The sequence below is a fragment of the Bufo bufo genome, chromosome 7, assembly GCF_905171765.1.
Source record: "Bufo bufo chromosome 7, aBufBuf1.1, whole genome shotgun sequence".
In the NCBI taxonomy this organism is placed as follows: domain Eukaryota; kingdom Metazoa; phylum Chordata; class Amphibia; order Anura; family Bufonidae; genus Bufo; species Bufo bufo.
In genome coordinates, this window is record NC_053395.1 from 65,414,126 (window position 1) to 65,434,171 (window position 20,046).

Below are 20,046 nucleotides of genomic sequence, written 5' to 3' on the forward strand. Positions count from 1 at the left end.
TGTCTGCCTTCGGAAGAGGGTTCTTGGCTTCCCCGGAGGTGGAATCGCCATCCGTGTGCAGCTCTGCCTGGGGCCGCTTAGCTTCTATCGCTTGCGGCGCAGGTAACTGCTTCTGCCTTGTGTGTCTGTGGTATCTGATCTGTATCGCTGTCTGACTCTGCTGGTACCATTGTTGGTATCTTCTGGTCTGCTGGACCAGCTGCCACTGACTCGGTTTACGCTCTGGAGTCGCCCCTGGCAATTACCGTGGTTCAAGTCTATCCTCACCACCAGATGCGCTAGTGAAGACCTGGTGTTGCTTAGTTATGCCCCTCCAGGGTATTGCCAGTCAGTGGCACATTGGGTACACACCTGCTGGTTTGTTACACCTGAACAATGTGAGACAGATTGGTTGCTAGGGATGCACTGCCTGACAACCCCTTTCAAAAAGCTGTTGCTATTAGGCAGTGTGCCCCTTGCAACCAGCCTGACCTACACGATTCATCTGGATTGTCACAATGCTCACAGCAAACGAGGATGTGGCTTGATGGTAGACTACTTCTGTCCATTTCTCTTAGGGCTCATGCACACGACCGTTGTGTTTTGCGGTCTGCAAATTGTGGATCCGCAAAACATGGATGGCGTCCGTGTGCGTTCTGCAATTTGCGGAATAGCACGGATAGCCATTAATATAACTGCCTATTGTCTGCAAAATGCGGACAAGAATAGGACAGGTTATATTTTTTTTGCAGACCACGGAACGGAGCAACGGATGCGGCTCGGATGCGGACCAAAACAACGGCCGTGTGCATGAGGACTTGGACGACCTGTACATGTTGCGGATTAGGCTACTTTCACACTGGCGTTTCTGGGTCCGCCTGTGAGATCCGTTTCAAGGCTCTCACAAGCGGCCCGAAACACATCAGTTTAGCCCCAATGCATTCTGAATGGATAAGGATCCGTTCAGAATGCATCAGTTTGCCTCCGTTCAGCCTCCATTCCGCTCTGGAGGCGGACACCAAAACGCTGCTTGCAGCGTTTTGCTGTCCGTCTGACGAAACTGAGCCAAACGGATCCTGACACACAATGTAAGTCAATAGAGACGGATCAGTTTTCTATGATGCAATAGAAAACTGATCCATCCTCCATTGACTTTTAATGGTGTTCAAGACGGATCCGTCTTGGCCATGTTAAAGATAATACAAACGGATCAGTTCTGAACGGATGCAGACGTTTGTATTATCTGAACGGATCCGTCTGTGCAGATCCATGACGGATCCGCACCAAACGCGAGTGTGAAAGTAGCCTAATATAAAATATGTCACGTGGTATGCATCTATTTGATGGGTGACGGAAATCCACCTAATAACCGTGTGAAAAGAGACTTATTAATGACTGGTGGAGAACTTTTCTATCTCTATCTGGCAATCTGCTGATATTGCCGGAAGCCGCAGACAGCCAAACATTCCAAATGATTGGGCAACCGCTGTGCCAAGACGGAGGGAGCGACTTTCCACTGAGGCTATAACAGAGAAGTCGGCGAACTGGGGATTCCCATCTGAGAGGTCCGTTTAAAGGTTTTCTGCACTTCAGGTTGTAGCTATAATTCATAGGGCCCCACAGCAAGATAAGATGGGGCCCCCACCACCTAATGTAAGAGAATTGAAACAGCCGCATAGGCAGACCTCCCAAGGGTCCCTACTTTTGATCCAAGTCTCCGTGTCCCTCTTTGCTTCCTAAACGTCCCTCTTTTTTTTAATCTCGGGTATAGATCTATATTATGACATTTACAATATCGATCCAGAAAGTGGTTCCTATATTAGAGCCTGCCTTATATATTATTTCATTATTTGATGCAATTTGGATTTTATAAATTTCTGTATTCAAATTAATGTTTGCGCCATTGTGTAAAATGAAACTATGGAAGTGTATAAATATACAGGAAAAATTGATCTTTTACACAATGAACCATAACCATTAGGCCTCTTGCACACGACCGTATGTATTTTGCGGTTTCGCAAAAAACGGATCCGCAAAAAATACTGATGATGTCTGTGTGCATTCCGTATTTTGTGAAACGGAACAGCTGGGCCCTAACAGAACTGTACTATGCTTGTCCGTAATGCGGACAATAATAGGACAGGTTCTATTTTTTTGCGGAACTGAAACTGAATGCACACGGAATACCTTCCGTTTTTTTTGAGGACCCATTGAAATGAATTGTTCCACATACGGTCCGCAAAAAATCGGAACAGGCACGGAAAGAAAATACGTTTGTGTGCAAGAGGCCTTAGAGATGAGCGAATTCCTTAAAAGGTTGATTCGGCTGATCCGGCAATTTCACAAAAAAATTCGCTTTGTGATGAATTACTTAGTCATGAAGCCCAGTTTTTGGGAAGTAGCGGGTGCAATGACAGGGAGCTGCGATAGCGCCGCCCTCATCATTGTACCCCTCAGATGCCGCGTTCATACATGAAATTAACAAGAAAAATAAAAAAATGCAATCAAACTTACCGCCTCCATTTGCTCGCAACGGGCCTGCTGCCGCCATCTTGCTTTTAGATCTTGGGCAAAATCCTGTGTGGCATGAGATTACGTCATTATGCCGGCTAACATGGTGACGTATGACGTCATCACTAGTGTTGGGCGAGCATGCTCGGCCGAACACGAATTTTACTCGAGCTTTGCGGTGTTCTGCCGAATACCGCGTGTGCTCGAGCGTGATGCTAAAGTCTCCTCCCCGCACGTTTGTTGGTTGCTATGCAGCCAATAAACGTGCAGGCAAGTACTGCTATTCACTGTAATGCCGTAGCCATGTTGGTTACTGGCATTACAGTGATTGGCTGGCCGGAACGTGTCATCAGGTGCTATATAGCACCCGATAACACATGTTCGGCTCAGTTTTAGTCAGGGAGAGCTTGAGAGCAGAAGGGACAGATAGTGTAGGGAGTGAAATAGGAATATTTTAGCTATTATACTTGTTATAGACCCAAAAGTCCTTTTAAGGGCTATAGTTGTGTCTGGCAGCAATATATATTTTTAGCGCAACCTGCGCTAAATTGCTTGCAATTGTTTGGCCGCTGCAGACAGCGACATTATCTGCACTACATCTCCTGTGTAATGTGTGTGCGCACCATAAAAATATCTAACATCCAGTGTACTTTTTCTGTAGACTGTCTGCTGCGGAAAGTTATATTACCTGCGCTACATCTCCTGTATAATGTTCGCCCATCCTAAAATTCTGTGACATTAATTCAGTGTAATTTATTAGCCTCTGGTGACAGCGACATTACTTGCGCTATACCTCCTGTTTAACGTGTGCGCATCCTAAAAATATCTGACATTGTGTACTTTATTTGCGCATACACTTACAAAACCTGCGCTACTGTACATGTGACATACTTGCAAGCATATATACCATTTAATATGCGCAAGACGAGCAGTAAGGGACGGGGAAGTGGTCGTGCTGCTGATGGTACACGCAGAGGCCATGTCCCTGGGCACGGTGAAACTGTGCCTGCTGCCAGAACACAAGAAACGCACACCTCCACGATACCTAGCTTCATGTCCTAGTTTGCAGGACACAACTCTCGCAGTCAGACTAATGCGACCAGGTGGTTGGTTGGATTGCAGCAGATAATGCTTCCAGTCGGTTAAGCACCACCCTGTCTTCCTCAAGTCCAGTCTCAGTAGCCAAGAGTCTGGTCAACAGAATACTCACCCTGACTCTCCTTCCACCCACCATGGAGAGTCTTGGCAAACAAGTGATCCCCCACACTCTGATTATCGGAGGAGCTGTTTTCATCGCCATTCCTTAATTTGGGCCTGTTGCCAAGCCCGCTTGAAGAGGGACATGAGGAGATCTTGTGCCCTGATTCCCAAACTCTGGAGCATCCACAGTCAGAAGAAGATGGTGGGGAACGGCAATTAGTGTTTCACAAGGATGATGATGAGACACAGTTGCCAATAAGTCAACAGCAATTAGTGTCTCAAGAGGTTCATGATGAGGATGAGTCACAGTTGTCAATAACTGAGGTTGTTGTTAGGTCAACAAGTCAGGAGGATGACGAGAGTGAGGAGGTGATGGACGATGAAGTCACTATCCCAACCTGGGAAGGTGGCAAGCCGAGCGAGGACAGCAGTACAGAGGGGGAGGGATCTGCAGCACCGCAACAGGCAGAAAGAGGCAGTGGGGTGGCAAAAAATGAGAAGGCGGGCAACACCAAACAGGCCCGCAACTGTTCCACGGAGCACTCCCTTACGGCAATGTCCCTTGCCAGGGGTTAGGTGTTGTGCAGTCTGGCGCTTTTTTGAGGAAAGTACGGACGATAAAAGAATTGTCATTTGCAACCTGTGCCGTGCCAAAATGAGCAGGGGCTTGAACACTAGCAACCTCACCACCACCAGCATGATCAAAGCACCCTAATAGGTGGGACGAACGCCTGGGTCACACCACTGCCTCCTCTTCCCCTGTGTTACGTGCTGGCCAATCCCCTGTCTAAGACACAGGCCCGGATGCCTCCCACCATGCACCTGGACCTTCGCAAGCACCATCAGCTAGCACATCCACTTCTGTGTCTCAGCGCAGCGTACAGATGTCTATACCCCAGGCCTTTGAACGAAAGCGCAAATACCCAGCCACCCACCCACCCACGCGTCATAGCACTAAATGTGCACCTTTCCAAATTGCTGGCCCTGGAAATGTTGCCATTTAGGCTTGTGGACACTGAGGCTTTCCGCGGCCTGATGGCGGCGGCCATCCCTCTTTACTCAGTCCCCAGCCGCCACTATTTTGCCCGGTGTGCCATCCCCGCCTTACACCAGCATGTGTCCCGTAACATCACCGGTGCCCTGACCAAAGCAGTTATTGGGAAGGTCCACTTAACGACTAACACATGAACAAGTGCTTTTGGCCAGGGATGCTACATTTCCCTGACGGCACACTGGGTGAACGTTGTGGAGGCCGGGAGCGAGTCGTACCCTGGGATGGCACAGGTGCTACCGACGCTAAGGATTGCGGGCCCTACTTCCATCAGGGTTTACGCCACCACCTGTTAGTGGTTGCAACCCCCCCCCCTTCTCCTCCAACGCCTCCTCCTTCACTTCCATCTCTTAATTATCATCTTGCAGAACCAGTCAGCAAGCAGTGTAGCACTGCAGTGGGGAAGCGGCAACAGGCCGTGCTTAAACTGATCTGCTTAGGTGACAAACAGCACACCGCCGCAGAGCTGTGGCAGGGGATAAGGGACCAGTCTGAGCTGTGGCTCTCGCCACTCAACCTACAATTCCTATTGTGTAGAGGACAAGCAAAATGGTGCAATACCGGAAGGTCCTTGATGAAAAATTGCTCCGAAAATTTCCAGCTGGCAGCAGAGTACGTAGTTCCTTGGGGAACCGAGGAGGGGAGACGAGGGGAACGCAGCAGTTCCAACAGAGGCAGGGCAACACTCTCCAAGGGCTGGGACAGTTTTATAACACCCCGCCAGCACCCTCAACCTGATGCACGGAATATTTTGGAAGATGGTGAAGGAGTACGTAGCAGACCGTGTCAGCGTCCTTAGTGATCCCTCTGTGCCTTACAACTATTGGGTGTCTAGGCTGGACACGTGGCACGAACTGGCGCTCTATGCCTTGGAGGTGCTGGCCTGCCCCGCCGCCAGCGTTTTGTCAGAGTGTATTTAGTGCTGCTGGGGGCATAATAACTGATAAGCGCATCCGCCTGTCAACTGAAAATGCTGACCGGTTGACTCTTATAAAAATTAACAAGGCCTGGATTGCCCCAGACTTCTTTACTCCACCAGAGGAAAGCGGCTGAACATAAAGGCACTCTAAATGTGGCTTTTATGGTGTATTGAATACACTGTATTCCCATGCACCCCTTCCACCACTAAAAAGGGTATATGGTTCAATCTCCTCCTCCTCCATCTCCATCTTTTTAGATGGTGTGACACAGTGCATTTTCCTCCCAGCATATGCTGCTGGGCTGATTTACAGCCAGATGAGGTCAAATTTCTTTTAATGCCGGTCCGGGTTTTGGCAGCACCTGGCTGTCCTTAAATAGACAGCTGGGCTCAGAAGCCATGTGTTGGGATCTGGGAGCCTTGTGTCTGGATGAAGGCTTGCTACCTCTTTGGCGTGAAAACAGGTTGGTGCTGCTATCAGCAAGGACTCTTTGAGGCAGAATTGCCGCATGGTGTGAATTGCCACCAACACCGCAAGATTACTTTTTGTTTGAATATGACTGCTTGTTTTCTCACTTGCCTAAAGTGTAAATAAAACACTGAACTGTTTGATCCAAAGAACTTGTTGTTGCCTCTATATTGTGTCCGCTAATCCTGTCTACCAGAGGGAGTCCCCACAAGGGGCGGATTAAGTGCATGATGGGCCCGGGGCTGTCTAACCAACTCGGGCCCCTCCCTTTACTTTTTTATATATGAAGATGCTGTGGTGCTTCGTGAGCGCCACAGTCTCTTCCTAGGCCATATGACATCACATTGATCGTTACATGGCCTAGCTGAAGCACAGTTCCATCCGAGTGATTGAGGCTGAGCTGAAATACCAAGCACAGTGCTATCAAATGACAGCGCTGAGCAAAGAGGCTGCGGCGCTTACTGGAACATTGCGGTCTCCACAAACAGCTTATTGGCTAGGGTGCCAGGAGTCGGACCCCCACCAATCTCCTCATATTGATGATCTATCCTGAGGATAGGCCATCAAAATATAAATCCCAGAGAACCCTTTTACCTTATGCTATCTGTAGTGTTACATAGGACTGCAAAAATACCTAGGAGCCATTGGCTCCTAAACTGAAAAATTTAGGAACCAAATAAAATTTTTAGTTGCCAAATTTAAAATGCATACCGTATTTTTCGCTTTTAGACGCACCTGAATGTAAGACGCACCCCAGGTTTAGAGGAGGAAAATAATAAATAAAAAAAATGTTCAACCAAAAGGTGGGCTAAAACATGTGCAGTACATGGGTGCATACCTATGGATGAAGGGGGTTATAGTCATATAATATAAACACTGTCCAGTGTACCGTAATTCACCTGTTATAACCCCCCTCATCCATAGGAATGCACCTATGTACTGCTGCACATGGGTGTATTCCTATGAATGAGGGGGGTTATAGTTACAATTAATGCAAGCACCCCCCTCATCCTAAAGTGTGCACCCATGTACTGCAGGCCTGAAGCCTATAGCGGTGATCAGGGGGAAGGAAACTATGCACTCCCGTGCCCCGCTGTAGTTTCTGGGCGTTTGGGTCGGCGTTAGGCCCCCAGCGATGCCGGGCCTAGGGCTACAGACACAAACGCCCCAATTATAATCCGCCACTGGTCCCCACAATGTCAGATTAGCAGCAGGCCCTCGCCCCTAATGTGGAAATTCGGCTTCTAGGTGAATCAAATTTATCCTGAAATTTGGATCGAATTCCACTTCGTGGGATTCGATTCGCTCATCTCTAATAACCATCCAAAAAGTTGGGAGGCATGGCATAGGTAGCAAAAAAATATAGGAATGTATAATAGCATCCTATATCTACGTTACAGCAAAAAGCCAGCATGGCTGCTATGGCTACAGTTACAATAATGCTGCACTGATACTGATTCTAAACTCTTTTCAGTTGTACCCTTCCAGAGCCTTTTTTTTGGGGCTGGTGTAAATTTTAACATTAATTCAACAAAATCAAATCATTGTCATGAGCAACAAATTTCGAAATGATATCAGACCTAAATCGGACTGAAAAAAAAAAAAATCCTATTTAGTGCTCTGCTGCCACCTTGTGTTAGTTAGAGGTAATGCACAGAACTGTAACTTAGGCCTAGTTCACATGAACGTATGGCTTTTATAGTTTTTTGCGGTCCGTTTTTCACGGATCCGTTGTTTCGTTGTGTTTCCGTTTCCTTTCCGTTTTTCCGTATGCCATGTACAGTATACAGTAATTACATAGAAAAAATTGGGCTGGGCATAACCTTTTCAATAGATGGTTCAGCAAAAATGGAACACATACGGAAGACATACGGATGCATTTCCATATGTGTTCCGTTTTTTTTTGCGGGCTCATTGACTTGAATGGAGCCACGGAACGTGATTTGCGAGCAATAATAGGACATGTTCTATCTTTCAACGGAACGGAAATACGGAAACGGAATGCTTACGGAACACATTCCGTTTTTAATGCGGAACCATTGAAATAAATGGTTCCGTATACGGAACACAAAAAAACGGCCCGTACATTCGCAAAAAAAAACGATCGTGTGAACTAGGTCTTAAAGGTAAAAAGGTTAAGGTTTATGCATTGAAATTGTTGTGACTGGAGAACTTTCACACAAGTGCCTGTAAAATAAAAGTTTGTGAGCCATTGCTAGACCTACACATGGTCAAATCTGATTAAATTTAAGGCGTTTTAGATGACTGTCTTAATACTCCTTTAGCTAGTGGTGGATGCGCCGAATTTATGTAGAAGCATTGGCTTCTACATAACTAACTTTGGCGTATCCGCTGCCTGTCTAAATCTATACCAGCTCCTTTGCTGGCCTAGATCCTTAGACCATTTTCCACGCCTAAAACAGGCATAGAAAATGATAAATGAGGGGCCTGTTTTCAACTTGTTTATCATGTACAGTTGCAAGAAAAAGTATGTGAACCCTTTGGAATGATATGGATTTCTGCACAAATTGGTCATAAAAAGTGATCTGATCTTCATCTAAGTCACAACAATAGACAATCACAGTCTGCTTAAACTAATAACACACACAGAATGAAATGTTACCATGTTTTTATTGAACACACCATGTAAACATTCACAGTGAAAGTATGTGAACCCTTGGATTTAATAACTGGTTGAACCTCCTTTGGCAGCAATAACTTCAACCAAACGTTTCCTGTAGTTGCAGATCAGACGTGCACAACGGTCAGGAGTAATTCTTGACCATTCCTCTTTACAGAACTGTTTCAGTTCAGCAATATTCTTGGGATGTCTGGTGTGAATCGCTTTCTTGAGGTCATGCCACAGCATCTCAATCGTGTTGAGGTCAGGACTCTGACTGGGCCACTCCAGAAGGTGTATTTTCTTCTGTTTAAGCCATTCTGTTAATTTTCTTCTATGCTTTGGGTCGTTGTCCTGTTGCAACACCCATCTTCTGATGAGCTTCGACTGGTGGACAGATGGCCTTAAGTTCTCCTGCAAAATGTCTTGATAAACTTGGGAATTCATTTTTCCTTCGATGATAGCAATCTGTCCAGGCCCTGACGCAGCAAAGCAGCCCCAAACCATGATGCCCCCACCACCATACTTCACAGTTGGGATGAGGTTTTGATGTTGGTGTGCTGTGCCAAACAACTCAACTTTGGTTTCATCTGTCCACAGAATATTTTGCCAGTACGGCTGTGGAACATCCAGGTGCTCTTGTGCAAACTGTAAACGTGCAGCAATGTTTTTTTTGGACAGCAGTGGCTTTCTCTGTGGTATCATCCCATGAAATCCATTCTTGTTTAGTGTTTTACGTATCATAGATTTGCTAACAGGGATGTTCCTGTGGGTTGGTGGGGGGCTTAGCCTGATGGCAAGGGTTTGGTTGGGCTACTGGGTCATGCCTCCTGCAGGTGATGCGCTGCAATAGTTGTCTTGTGGGGCTGTGCCAATTTAGAGTAGGAATCCACTGTATAGGGACTACCTTGATGTGGTGAGTGGGCCTATGCATTTTGATCAAAACTTATAGAAAGCTCCTCAAAGGTCAAGTTTATAAATTACGCTGGGAAGCAACAGCTCAATGTATGAGGATGTGCTGTCCATAGAGGTGATTTATCAAAACTGCTCCCAGGAGTTTTTTTCAGTCTAAAATAAACAATCTCAGATCTCAAACATATGCCAGGATCTGTTTTACAGGATCCTATTTTCTTTTTCTGTTCTTCTGAGGAATCGGAAGAATGGAAAATGATGAAAGTGATATGAACTCTCCCTTAGTTGCCCATAGCAACCAATCAGATTCCATCTTTCATTTTTTAGAGCAGGCATCTTCAAACTGCGGCCCTCCAGCTGTTGCAAAACTACAACTCCCAGCATGCCTGAACAGCCTACAGGTATCAGCCTACAGCAGGGCATTGTGGGAGTTGTAGTTTTACAACAGCTGGAGGGCCGCAGTTTTGAGAATGCCTCTTTTAGAGCTCCTTTGGAAAATGAAAGGTGGAATCTTATTGGTTGCTATGTTTTTCTCCGCAATCTGTTAGGCTAAAAAATGCACCAAATATATCATGCCTCGTTCGTCAATTGATAAATTTGGCACTAATTATAGCAACAAAGACTCTGGGAAAGCTGATATATATTTGTAATTTGAAGGCAGTACATGTTTGAATCTTTAAAGTGGCGCTGTCTCCTCCCCTGACATGTACATTTTAGTAACTACGTGTATTCCCTGTGTAAAAATTCAGGAATAGTTTGTTATAGCTGTATGTTTTGCCACTCCTCTACTATTCCTGCCAGAAGTTTTTAAATAAGGCCTCTTTCACACGGGCGTCGTGTGTGAGGGCCGGATAGAATGCGGGTGCGTTGCGGGAAAATGCACGATTTTCCACGCGAGTGTAAAGCATTTTAATGTGTTTTTTTTTTTTTTACACACGTGTGAGAAAAATCTGCATGTTTGGTACCCAGACCTGAACTTATTCACAGAAGTTTGGGTTCGGGTTTGGGTTAGGTGTTGTGTAGATTTTATTATTTTCCCTTATAACATGGTTATAAGGGAAAATAATAGCATTCTTAATACAGAATACTAATTAAAATGGTAATGGAGGAGTTAAAATAAAAATAAAAATAAAACTCGCCTTATGCACTTGTTCGCGCAGCCTGGCTTCTCTTCTTACTTCTTCTTTGAGCTGGTAGAAAAGGACCTTTTGGTGACATCACCAAAGGTCCTTTTCTACCAGCCCATCAAAGAAGAAGAGAAGCCGGGCTGCGCGAACAAGTGGATGTGGTAAGTTTAATTATTAGAATTCTTTTTTTTTTAACCCCTCCATTACTATTTTACTTAACATTCTGTATTAAGAATGTTATTATTTTCCCTTTATGACCATGTTATAAGGGAAAATAATAAAGATCGGGTCCATATCCCGATCGTCTCCTAGCAACCATGAGTGAAAATCGCATTGCATCCGCACTTGCTTGCGATTTTTCACGCAGCCCCATTCACTTCTATAGGGCCTGCGTTGCGTGAGAAACGCGCAATATAGAGCATCCTGCAAATTTTCACGCAACTCACAAGTGATGCGTGAAAATCACTGCTCATCTGAACAGCCCCATAGAAACGAATGGGTCCGGATTTAGTGCGGGTGCAATGCGTTCACCTCACGCATTGCACCCGCACGGAAAAACTCGCCTGTGTGAAAGAGGCCTAACAGTACACCTGGGTGATACTGGTTGGGGGTGTGTCCCTCCACAGTCTGTAACTATCAGCGTTGATTGGATAGTGTCAGACTGTGCAGGGACACACACCCAGTTGTACCTTTTTAGTTGTAAACTTCTAGCATAGAGACACAATAATAAATGTTACATGCCAAATACAGTTATTTATTGAGACATGGTCAGGAGCGTGATAGGTGCTCTTTAAGTATGAGTCTAGATGGCATTTGCACATTCTTGCACCAGTAAAATACCGTACAAGCTTCAGTGCATCCTTATAGCTGCAAACATAGTCAATGCCCATGTGACTAATCAATTGCATGTGTTTTTGTCTTTCAGTTTCCTTTTGATCTAAAATCCGAGAAGAGTGAAGATGTTGGTCGTGCTGGCTTTTATTATCATTTTCCATATAACCTCCATAGCATTGCTCTTCATCTCTACAATAGACAATGTAAGTCCCTGCACAATGTGACGTCCTCATTCTGTACAATTATTTTGCCATGAAAAATCACATTATTAAAGTGTGCGTGCGTGCGTGCGCCAGAGCAATGGAAAAACACTAACCAAAGACGATATTACAGCTGAGCGAAGGCCACTGCCCATCACTGATGTCTGCTTTATCTAATATGTGCTCCTCTGTTTTGATAAAAACTAAGGGGGTCATTTATTAAACAGAAATACAAATAAATTAGGGGTATTTCTCCGACTTCTCCCTGCTCACGCCAGGTCTATATTAGGTGTATTTCTGGCACAGATTGCGACGCAAAGGTAATTTGTGCCGCAATCTGCAACTTTTCCCCGCTCACGCGAGGCCTAAAAAAGTAGGCGTGGTGTAGGCGCCTCTTCATAACTTCAGCGGATCCACCATCAGCTATAGGGGGTTGTTAAGAACAGCGTCTAAAACACCAGTTTTCATAAATGACCCCATCATTTTTCATATTCATGTTTTTTTTACAGTTGAGGTGCATTTTTGGGGTGAATTACTTTATTTTCAAATCGCAAAAAACACTGAATCTTGCATTTTTGTCCTCCCAATGTGTTTAGCGGTTTTAATGGCTTTTTTTAAATTAATTTTTTACCATAGAGCTCTCTAGCGAAAGTGGTATCACAGAGCTACAGAAGAAGGGGGGGCACTTACATTCCTCTAGGAAAAACACTAGGCATGCAAAAAACACTATTTAAAAATGCCACACGCTAAAACAATATGGGGGTTATTGATCAAACCGAAATACACCTACCAACTAAAACGGCGGTCTTAATATATGTGCCCCTTAATCTCTGAGACTGTCACCAATCTCAAGTTCCTGGGAGAACTGATTGGAAAAACTTTGAAGGAGCTCCTTCATGCTGGACGTTGTGGAGGCCTCAGCATTCAGACGCCCGTCAATCATCTATAGCGATACACCATAAATTTATAGCCTTTTAACTTTATTTAAAAAAATATATAGATTGAAAATCTCCTTTACAGTTGTCAGGCTTATCCCGGCTTTGCATGCACAGAAACTCTATGGGTTCATCCCAAACTGTAGTAGATGCAGAGAGTTTGTTAGCGTGGCTCTCAAAACTTGTGAAATACAAGTAAACTAGCAAAAGGGATAATAAGTGACTGACGCATCACAAAATACACATGATTTGAACTTGTAACATCATTCTGGTCCCCAGGCCTGGTGGGTTGGAAACAACTTCTACGCTGACATCTGGAGAACCTGTGTGAACACTAATGGAACTCAAAACTGCGCAGAAATCAACAGCACCAATGACTGTAAGTGCTAGCATGAATGTGAGATAATCCGTTCTCCATTGTTTTCAAAAGTAGAAGTCGAATGAGCATACAAATAATGATATATCGTATTATTCCTTAGATTTTCAGGCTATCCAGGCCATTCAGGCTACCATGATCCTGTCCACCATTCTGTGTTGCATTGGACTCTTGAGCTTTGTCCTCCAACTGTTTCGGCTTAAACAAGGAGAGCGATTTGTGTTTACTGCCATTATCCAGATGCTATCATGTGAGTATTGCAATTATGTTGTGGAAGTAGTCAACAGGTGTAAACTTTCTGAATGAGCTTGATATGTCTTAAATGTAAGATATTTCTGGTGGAAGCATCCATTTAATGTATACATTCTGGAGCATACTTTAAATGGAAACCATAAATGTCATGTCAACAGTCTTAGACTGTTGGTAGATCCAGTATCTGCCGATGGTTATCTAATGTGTATGGACAGCTTTAATTTGGTATTGTCACAGCATATGCCATAAGTATCTGACAGATGCTGATCTCACCTCTTGGATCCACATCTTGCTCCAGAACAGGGAGCATACGGCTGTTTCTATGACTCCCATAGAAGTAAATGTTGAGAATGTGTGGCCACCACCTCCTGGATGTGGCAGCCTTGTCAACATGTGGGACACTGTTGGGGATCCCTATTCTGGAGACAGGTGTGGGTCCCAGAGGAGGGACTCATGTGCATCAGACATTTTTTGACACCTCACGTGGCATATGTCATAAATATCTGAACGGTAAATACTCCTTTAACTATAACCATAGACGTTGACATGCTCGGCTCAACTGAGGTCGTAAGTAAGTTTTCAGAAATAACAATGCAGACTAATATAATTTTACTGCAGTAGCTAAGGAACCTTCAGATATTAAAAGCTCCTGGAAAAGTTAAAATATTTCTAGAAAGGTTATCTCCATTAGTAGGAGTAAGGGTACTTTTACACTAGAGGCAAGGAACCCTGGTAGGCTGTTCTGGCAGGTGAACAGCCTGTCGGATCCGTGCTGTCGCTAGTGGATGCTTGCCCCCGGACTACCGCTCCGGCCCCTTTAACTATAATGGGGGCGGGCCGGAGTTCCGGTGGCAGCACGGAAAACATGCCGAGAGGCGGCCGGAATAAAACTACGACATGTATTAATTGATAGTATTAACTGATCCGCCATGCCTGGAAGAGCACCGCACACATACACTATATACAAATGCTGCGTAGCATTGGTATACTAATAGTCATCCATCTCGTTAATTAGATGTTCTAATTGTTCATTGTTGTAATTTCAGAAAGAAATAAATGATTTCATTAGGTGACTATTATGAAACCATAATTATTCTGGATCCTGGTTTTAGAATATTGATCCATTTATTATCTTAATTGAGGCTGGTTGTAGTCTTGTGTTGCCTAATTAAAGAGATGAATGAAACGTCTGTTAAGTCCTTACTTTACCTTTTGTGTTTGAGTCTTTTATACAAAGCATTGCTAATATGTAGATAATATGTATCCTCCTCATAGGAAGCAATCATGTGGTCCTTGCTGCTGGACAGCTATCGTTTATGCTTGTTTCCTCTGTGCTGCGGCAGGGAAACAGTGTCCTACAGTGCTGAGAGCTACTACTGGATGCCTGCCATCCTCTTTGTCTTTAAAAGACTTGTTCGAAGTTAAGGCCCCTTTACACTGGAAATTTACCTGGCAATTGTAAGGAAGGAAGCGTTCCTTCCTGGCAATCGCCTGCTCATCAGTGGAGGAGACCGCTACTATTACATGCAGAGATCTCCTCCACAGTATGGGGAGGAGCAATCGCTAATACCATTGGTCGTCCGCATACAGAATCATTGTTTGCCAGCACCAGAGTGTGTTTAAATGGCAAACGATGATTTAGGTGACGGCACAAATGATCATATTACCAGATGAACTAGCGTTTCCAGACCATTGTGTCTATGGTCTATGTAGCTGCCGTAAAGCAATTCTCTTAATGCCTTCCAAATGCTGTTAAGAACAGCTCGGGCAAGATGCCCGCCCCCATAATAATGTTCAGGAAATAAATAAAAAAACTGTAACCAGAAAATAAAAACAGATAAAAAAAAAAGGATGTGTGTACTATCTGGTTTTAACTGGCAGAAAAACATTTTGGTGAAACAAAGAATTTACCAGGAAATAAATATTGAATGGCAGGTTTTGAGATCTGGCATTTAATACAGCCAGATGGCTCTGTTTCGGCCGTATCCGGTTGTATTAAATCAAATCTGAACAAACTAAACCTGATCAGGCATGAAAATCCTTGTAATTCGATGGGCGCCTGATCCGGCACCATTGACTTACATTGATTTTCATGCCTGATAAGGTTTGTTCTGTTTTGCAAACCGGACACAAATGCTGCTTGAAGCGGTTTTGTGTCCTGCCCCAAAACGCAACTGAACTAATGCAAACTAGGGCTGCAGTAAACGATTATTTTTTACGATTAATCGAGTAATAAGAAAAAATGAATTAATAGACTGTTTTCCTTTATAAAATCTCATCAGACCCCCTGCCATTAGTCCCCAACATCCTTTGTTCCCCACTGTGCAATCGGCCCAAGTGCATCAGTTCCCCTGTGCCATCAGGTCCATTCCCCCAGTGCCATCAGCTCTTCCCCACCCCAGTGCCATCATCTCTACTCCCCCAGTGCCATCAGCTCTCCCCCCCCCCCCCCATTGTGCCATAGTTTGCTGCCCTGCTCTGTCATTGGTTGCTATGACGCTGTGCACTCCGGGCGCCTGGACTTCGTTGTGCCCCCACCCCCTTTGGTTTTACCAACTTGCCTTTCCAGCAGGGGCGCCGCCTACACTCCATCGTTCCGCGCTGCTTTGCGTCTGACGTCCCACAGCGCGTCAGGTCGCGGCGTGCGTACGTAAGGAGGTCAGTGCAGCGCGGAACCATGGACGTGCTGTGAAGTGTCCGGAGGCCCCCTGCTGGAAAGGTGAGTATTCCAAGCGCAGCGGGAGACCACAGAGCGGGAGTAATGCCAATCGCTTTACTCCCGCTCCGTGGTCACATGACACAAACGAATCTTCGATGCAAAAAATTAGTATCGAGGATTTTTGTGTTGAATTACTCGATTTGAATCAAATAATCGTTTCAGCCCTAATGCGAACAAATGAATCCTTATCAGTTTAGTCCCCATTGACAATGAATGGGGAGAAAACTGATCAGTTTAATCCTCTGGCAGAAGATCTCAAAACCTGAATTAAAAACATAGATGTGAAAATAGCCTAAGGTTACTTTCACACTTGCGTTGTTAATTCCGGTATTGAGATCTGGCAGAGGAGCTCAATACTGGAATTAAATGGATCTGTTTTTTGATTTTACACATCAGGATGCATTCGCTCCATTAGGATGCAGTTGTGTGAAATCAAAATAAATAAAAAAACTGATTCGTCACTAAATACACTGAAAGTCAATGGGTTTCGGATCCGTTTTTTTTAGGCTCCTAAAAAACCAGATCAGTCACCATTGACTTACATATTTTTCAGTGACGGATCCGTTTTTTCAATTTTTCTGACACAACCCAAAACCCCTGTTGCAGCAGTTTTGTGTCCGGTAACAAAACAGAATGCTGATGGAACAGAAGACATTCTGATGCATCCTGAACAGATCTCTTTCCATTCACAATGCATGAGGACCAAACAGAATTTTTTTTCCCCGGTATTGAGATCCTCTGCCGGATCTCAATTCCGGAAAATAACAACGCAAGTTTGAAAGTAGCCTTAGACAGCTGGGAGCACTATCAATTCCAAAAAACAGTCCCATAGAAGTTAATAAATCATTTTTGTGGGATCACCCCTTTAAGATCATGTTCCACCTGTAGGATACAGTCCATCCTTTTTTAGGAATCTTGCCATACAGTTCTACAGCTCATCCATTCGTCCACTTCTAGCACCAGGCAGACTATAGTAGTGCCATCCCATGCCTCTGGAGTTTATATCATCTGGTTTCTTACGTCCCTTTAATTTGTCTTCATGGATTAAGAAAAAGTTTTAACATGCAGAAAATGAGCACCATCTCAGCATCTGCTGCCCTCGGGCACAGGTCTCTGTGCTTAATTATACATCTAGACCTGTAGAATTATATCTGCTTTTTTTTCCTTTTTAATTTTCCAGGTCTGTGTGTTATGATCGCTGCCGCCATCTACTCCTCCATGCATGAGCAAATCCATTCGAAAGAACAAAACCTAAAGGACGGCACGTTCGGATACTCCTTCATTCTAGCTTGGATTGCCTTTGCCTTCACCCTTATTAACAGCATCATGTACTTGGTACTTAGGAAGCGTAAATAAGCCGCAACATCAGCTAGACGAATCCTATCCCTACACAGACCAAATACAGATAACCATTTTGTATATAATCATTTTGAAGTGGTTGTGTAGTAAATGGTAAGGTTTCCTAAACACGTACTGTTCTCTTAGCATGTTTCACGCTAAGACTATGACACATTATACACGTATCCTGGAACATTGACCCTTCTTTGGTTAATGGGAAAGAATTTGAATATTACAATACATGTATAATGTTTTACAACTTGAACGATGTTTTAATTTTATATAAATATTTTTTTTTTGGTTGGTAGTTGTAGATTTAACAAGTTTTATATTTTCCGAGAGAAGGGGAGGGGGGATTGGATGGTTTTGAATCTAAGACATCTCAATTATCATTTGGGGGACTTTTTTGCAACCTAAAACATCATGTAGGTTTAATGTTTTACAAAACACAAGATTTTGTTTTATGCTAACCTTACTGTTTTCTTGGTGTAGTCAGATACCCCCCTTATTAGAGTGCTGTGAAATGTTCTATAAAGACAGTAGCTGTGGAACAGACCATTTAATACGAAGGGTGGGGGTTCTGACTACAGTGATGTTAGGAGATGTTGAATCCTAATGACTAATGGGCATGTTACAAAAAAACCTTTTATAATTCTCTGGAAAGATGAACCTACACTGAAAATTCAATATATTTCACCAGTTTACCAAAATACACCTTGAAAATGTATACAGCAGCAGGAATGATTTACATTTTTCGTAATGCATAGAAGGAAGAGTAAAAATGATCTAGCCATGCTGCAACTCATTGAACATTCCAGATTTTTGACTTTGTCTTGCAATTTACAGATATGTATTGTTTGCTTTAGCATAATTATTATTGGAAGTTTTGCTCATTTTATAGCCAGATTTTACCCCTTCACTCTTGAACGCTGTACATATATAAAATGCAGATTTGTTCCTAGATCTGTTTTGCATGTAGTTTTAAGTCTATGTATGGAAATTGGTCATTTTATTGTTACAAAAGAAAATTATTGCTTTAAAAATGATGGTGTCCTGTGTTTGATTCCTTAACGCGTTACTGAGAACATATTACCAAAGGGCAGGGCATGCAATTTTTTCAAGGGAGTGGACCAGGATTAGAAAAAATAAATGGGTCGACTTTTATTTAGGACTCGTGCACACAACCATATTTTGCATCTGTGTCCGATCCGCAGTTTTTTTGTGGATAGCACACGGACCCATTCATTTATATGGCTCCCAAAAAAACGGCAGCACACAGATGTCATGTGCATGTCCGCTCCACAAAGCATAGCACATGTCCTATTCTTGTCCATATTGCAGATGAGTACTCATTTCTTCTGATAGGAGTGGAGAATATGTGTATTTTGTTGATCCAAGGTCATGTGCACGAGGCCATACAGAAACAGCGCCATCTCCATGCACTTGAAGGGTTATTCCCATCTAGAACATTGGGGGCATATTGCTCGGATATGCACCCAATGTCTGATAGGTAAGGGTCCCACATCTGGACCTGCATCTACACTTAGATCAGAGCCCACAAAGTCCCGGAGGGCGTACAATGTATGTGCGGCTGCCCTCCATCCATTCCTACGGAAGCCCTGAAAATAGCCGATCAGCGCGCTTGGCTACTTTTTGGAAGTCCCATTGAAATGAATGGGAAGCGCATCTCGCAAGCGGGGCCACCACTCCTTTCACTTCTCTGGGGCTTACGGAAATAGCCGAGCCAGCACTTGGTTATTTTTAGCGCTCCAATAGGAATGAATGGAGGGTGGCCGCGCAGAGGTGAGACATGCACCTATCAGACTTTGGGGGCATATCCTTCCGATATGCCCTCAATGTCCAAGATGGGAATAACTCTAAGTCGAAACAATCGAAAAAGAAGCAATTTTCTTGACAAGACCACTTTCACTGTCACATTTCTACGCAACAATTTATATTTGTTTTGTGATCATTTCTTTATAGAGTTCAGAGCTTTGTCCAGATACATAGCACCAACACTGCTGCATAGCTATATTCTGCAGCCACCTCTAGGGGCAGGCTTACAACACACTATTATAACACAGTATGCAAGCAGCTAGAATATTGTTTTAAAGGGGAATTCTCATCTGAGACAATGGGGGCATATAGTTAGGATATGCCCCCATTATCTGATAGGTGCGGGTCCCACACCTATCTACTAAACGGAGCCCGAAAGCGGTTGAGGGTGCACTGCGCATGCGCAGCAGCCCATCATTCATTTCTATGGGATCAGAGCTCTTCTGTCGGGGCCCATAGCAGTTATTGGGAGCGGTAGCTGGTCATGCGTAGTGCGCACCCATTAAATTTTATGGGGACAGAGTTTGTTTGGTGGTGGCCAGAGCGGAGTCCTCCAGCCACCACCTTCCCCGCTCCATTGATATCTAGTGATATGCCCCCATTGTCTCAGATGAGACAACCCCTTTACTGACCATGAAAGTCAACTTCTTAGAGGTAACTGAAAAGAAAACTGTGGAGAATGGTAACTGCTTCCCCATTCCTGTGCTAATTTCAAACAAATTCTTGCACCTTGGTAACAGAAGTTTGGTCAAAAAAACTAATCACTAA

General features: G+C 44.1%; 1 protein-coding gene and 1 long non-coding RNA gene across 3 annotated transcripts in view; both read left to right on the top strand.

Annotated features, from left to right (window-relative positions):
* The window catches only part of EMP2 (epithelial membrane protein 2), a 70,030-nt gene extending 51,549 nt beyond the window's left edge, over positions 1-18,481 (top strand). For both annotated transcript variants that reach the window (XM_040439413.1, XM_040439414.1), the window contains exons 2-5: positions 11,714-11,825; positions 13,037-13,136; positions 13,237-13,383; positions 17,285-18,481. In XM_040439413.1, the coding sequence (XP_040295347.1) occupies positions 11,748-11,825; positions 13,037-13,136; positions 13,237-13,383; positions 17,285-17,460 (501 nt within the window). In that variant the 5' untranslated portion in view covers positions 11,714-11,747 and the 3' untranslated portion in view covers positions 17,461-18,481. The remainder of the gene's footprint in view (positions 1-11,713; positions 11,826-13,036; positions 13,137-13,236; positions 13,384-17,284) is intronic.
* LOC121007476 overlaps positions 1-20,046 on the top strand; it is a 158,949-nt gene that overhangs the window by 130,855 nt on the left and 8,048 nt on the right. The gene's annotated exons all lie outside the window — the stretch shown is intronic.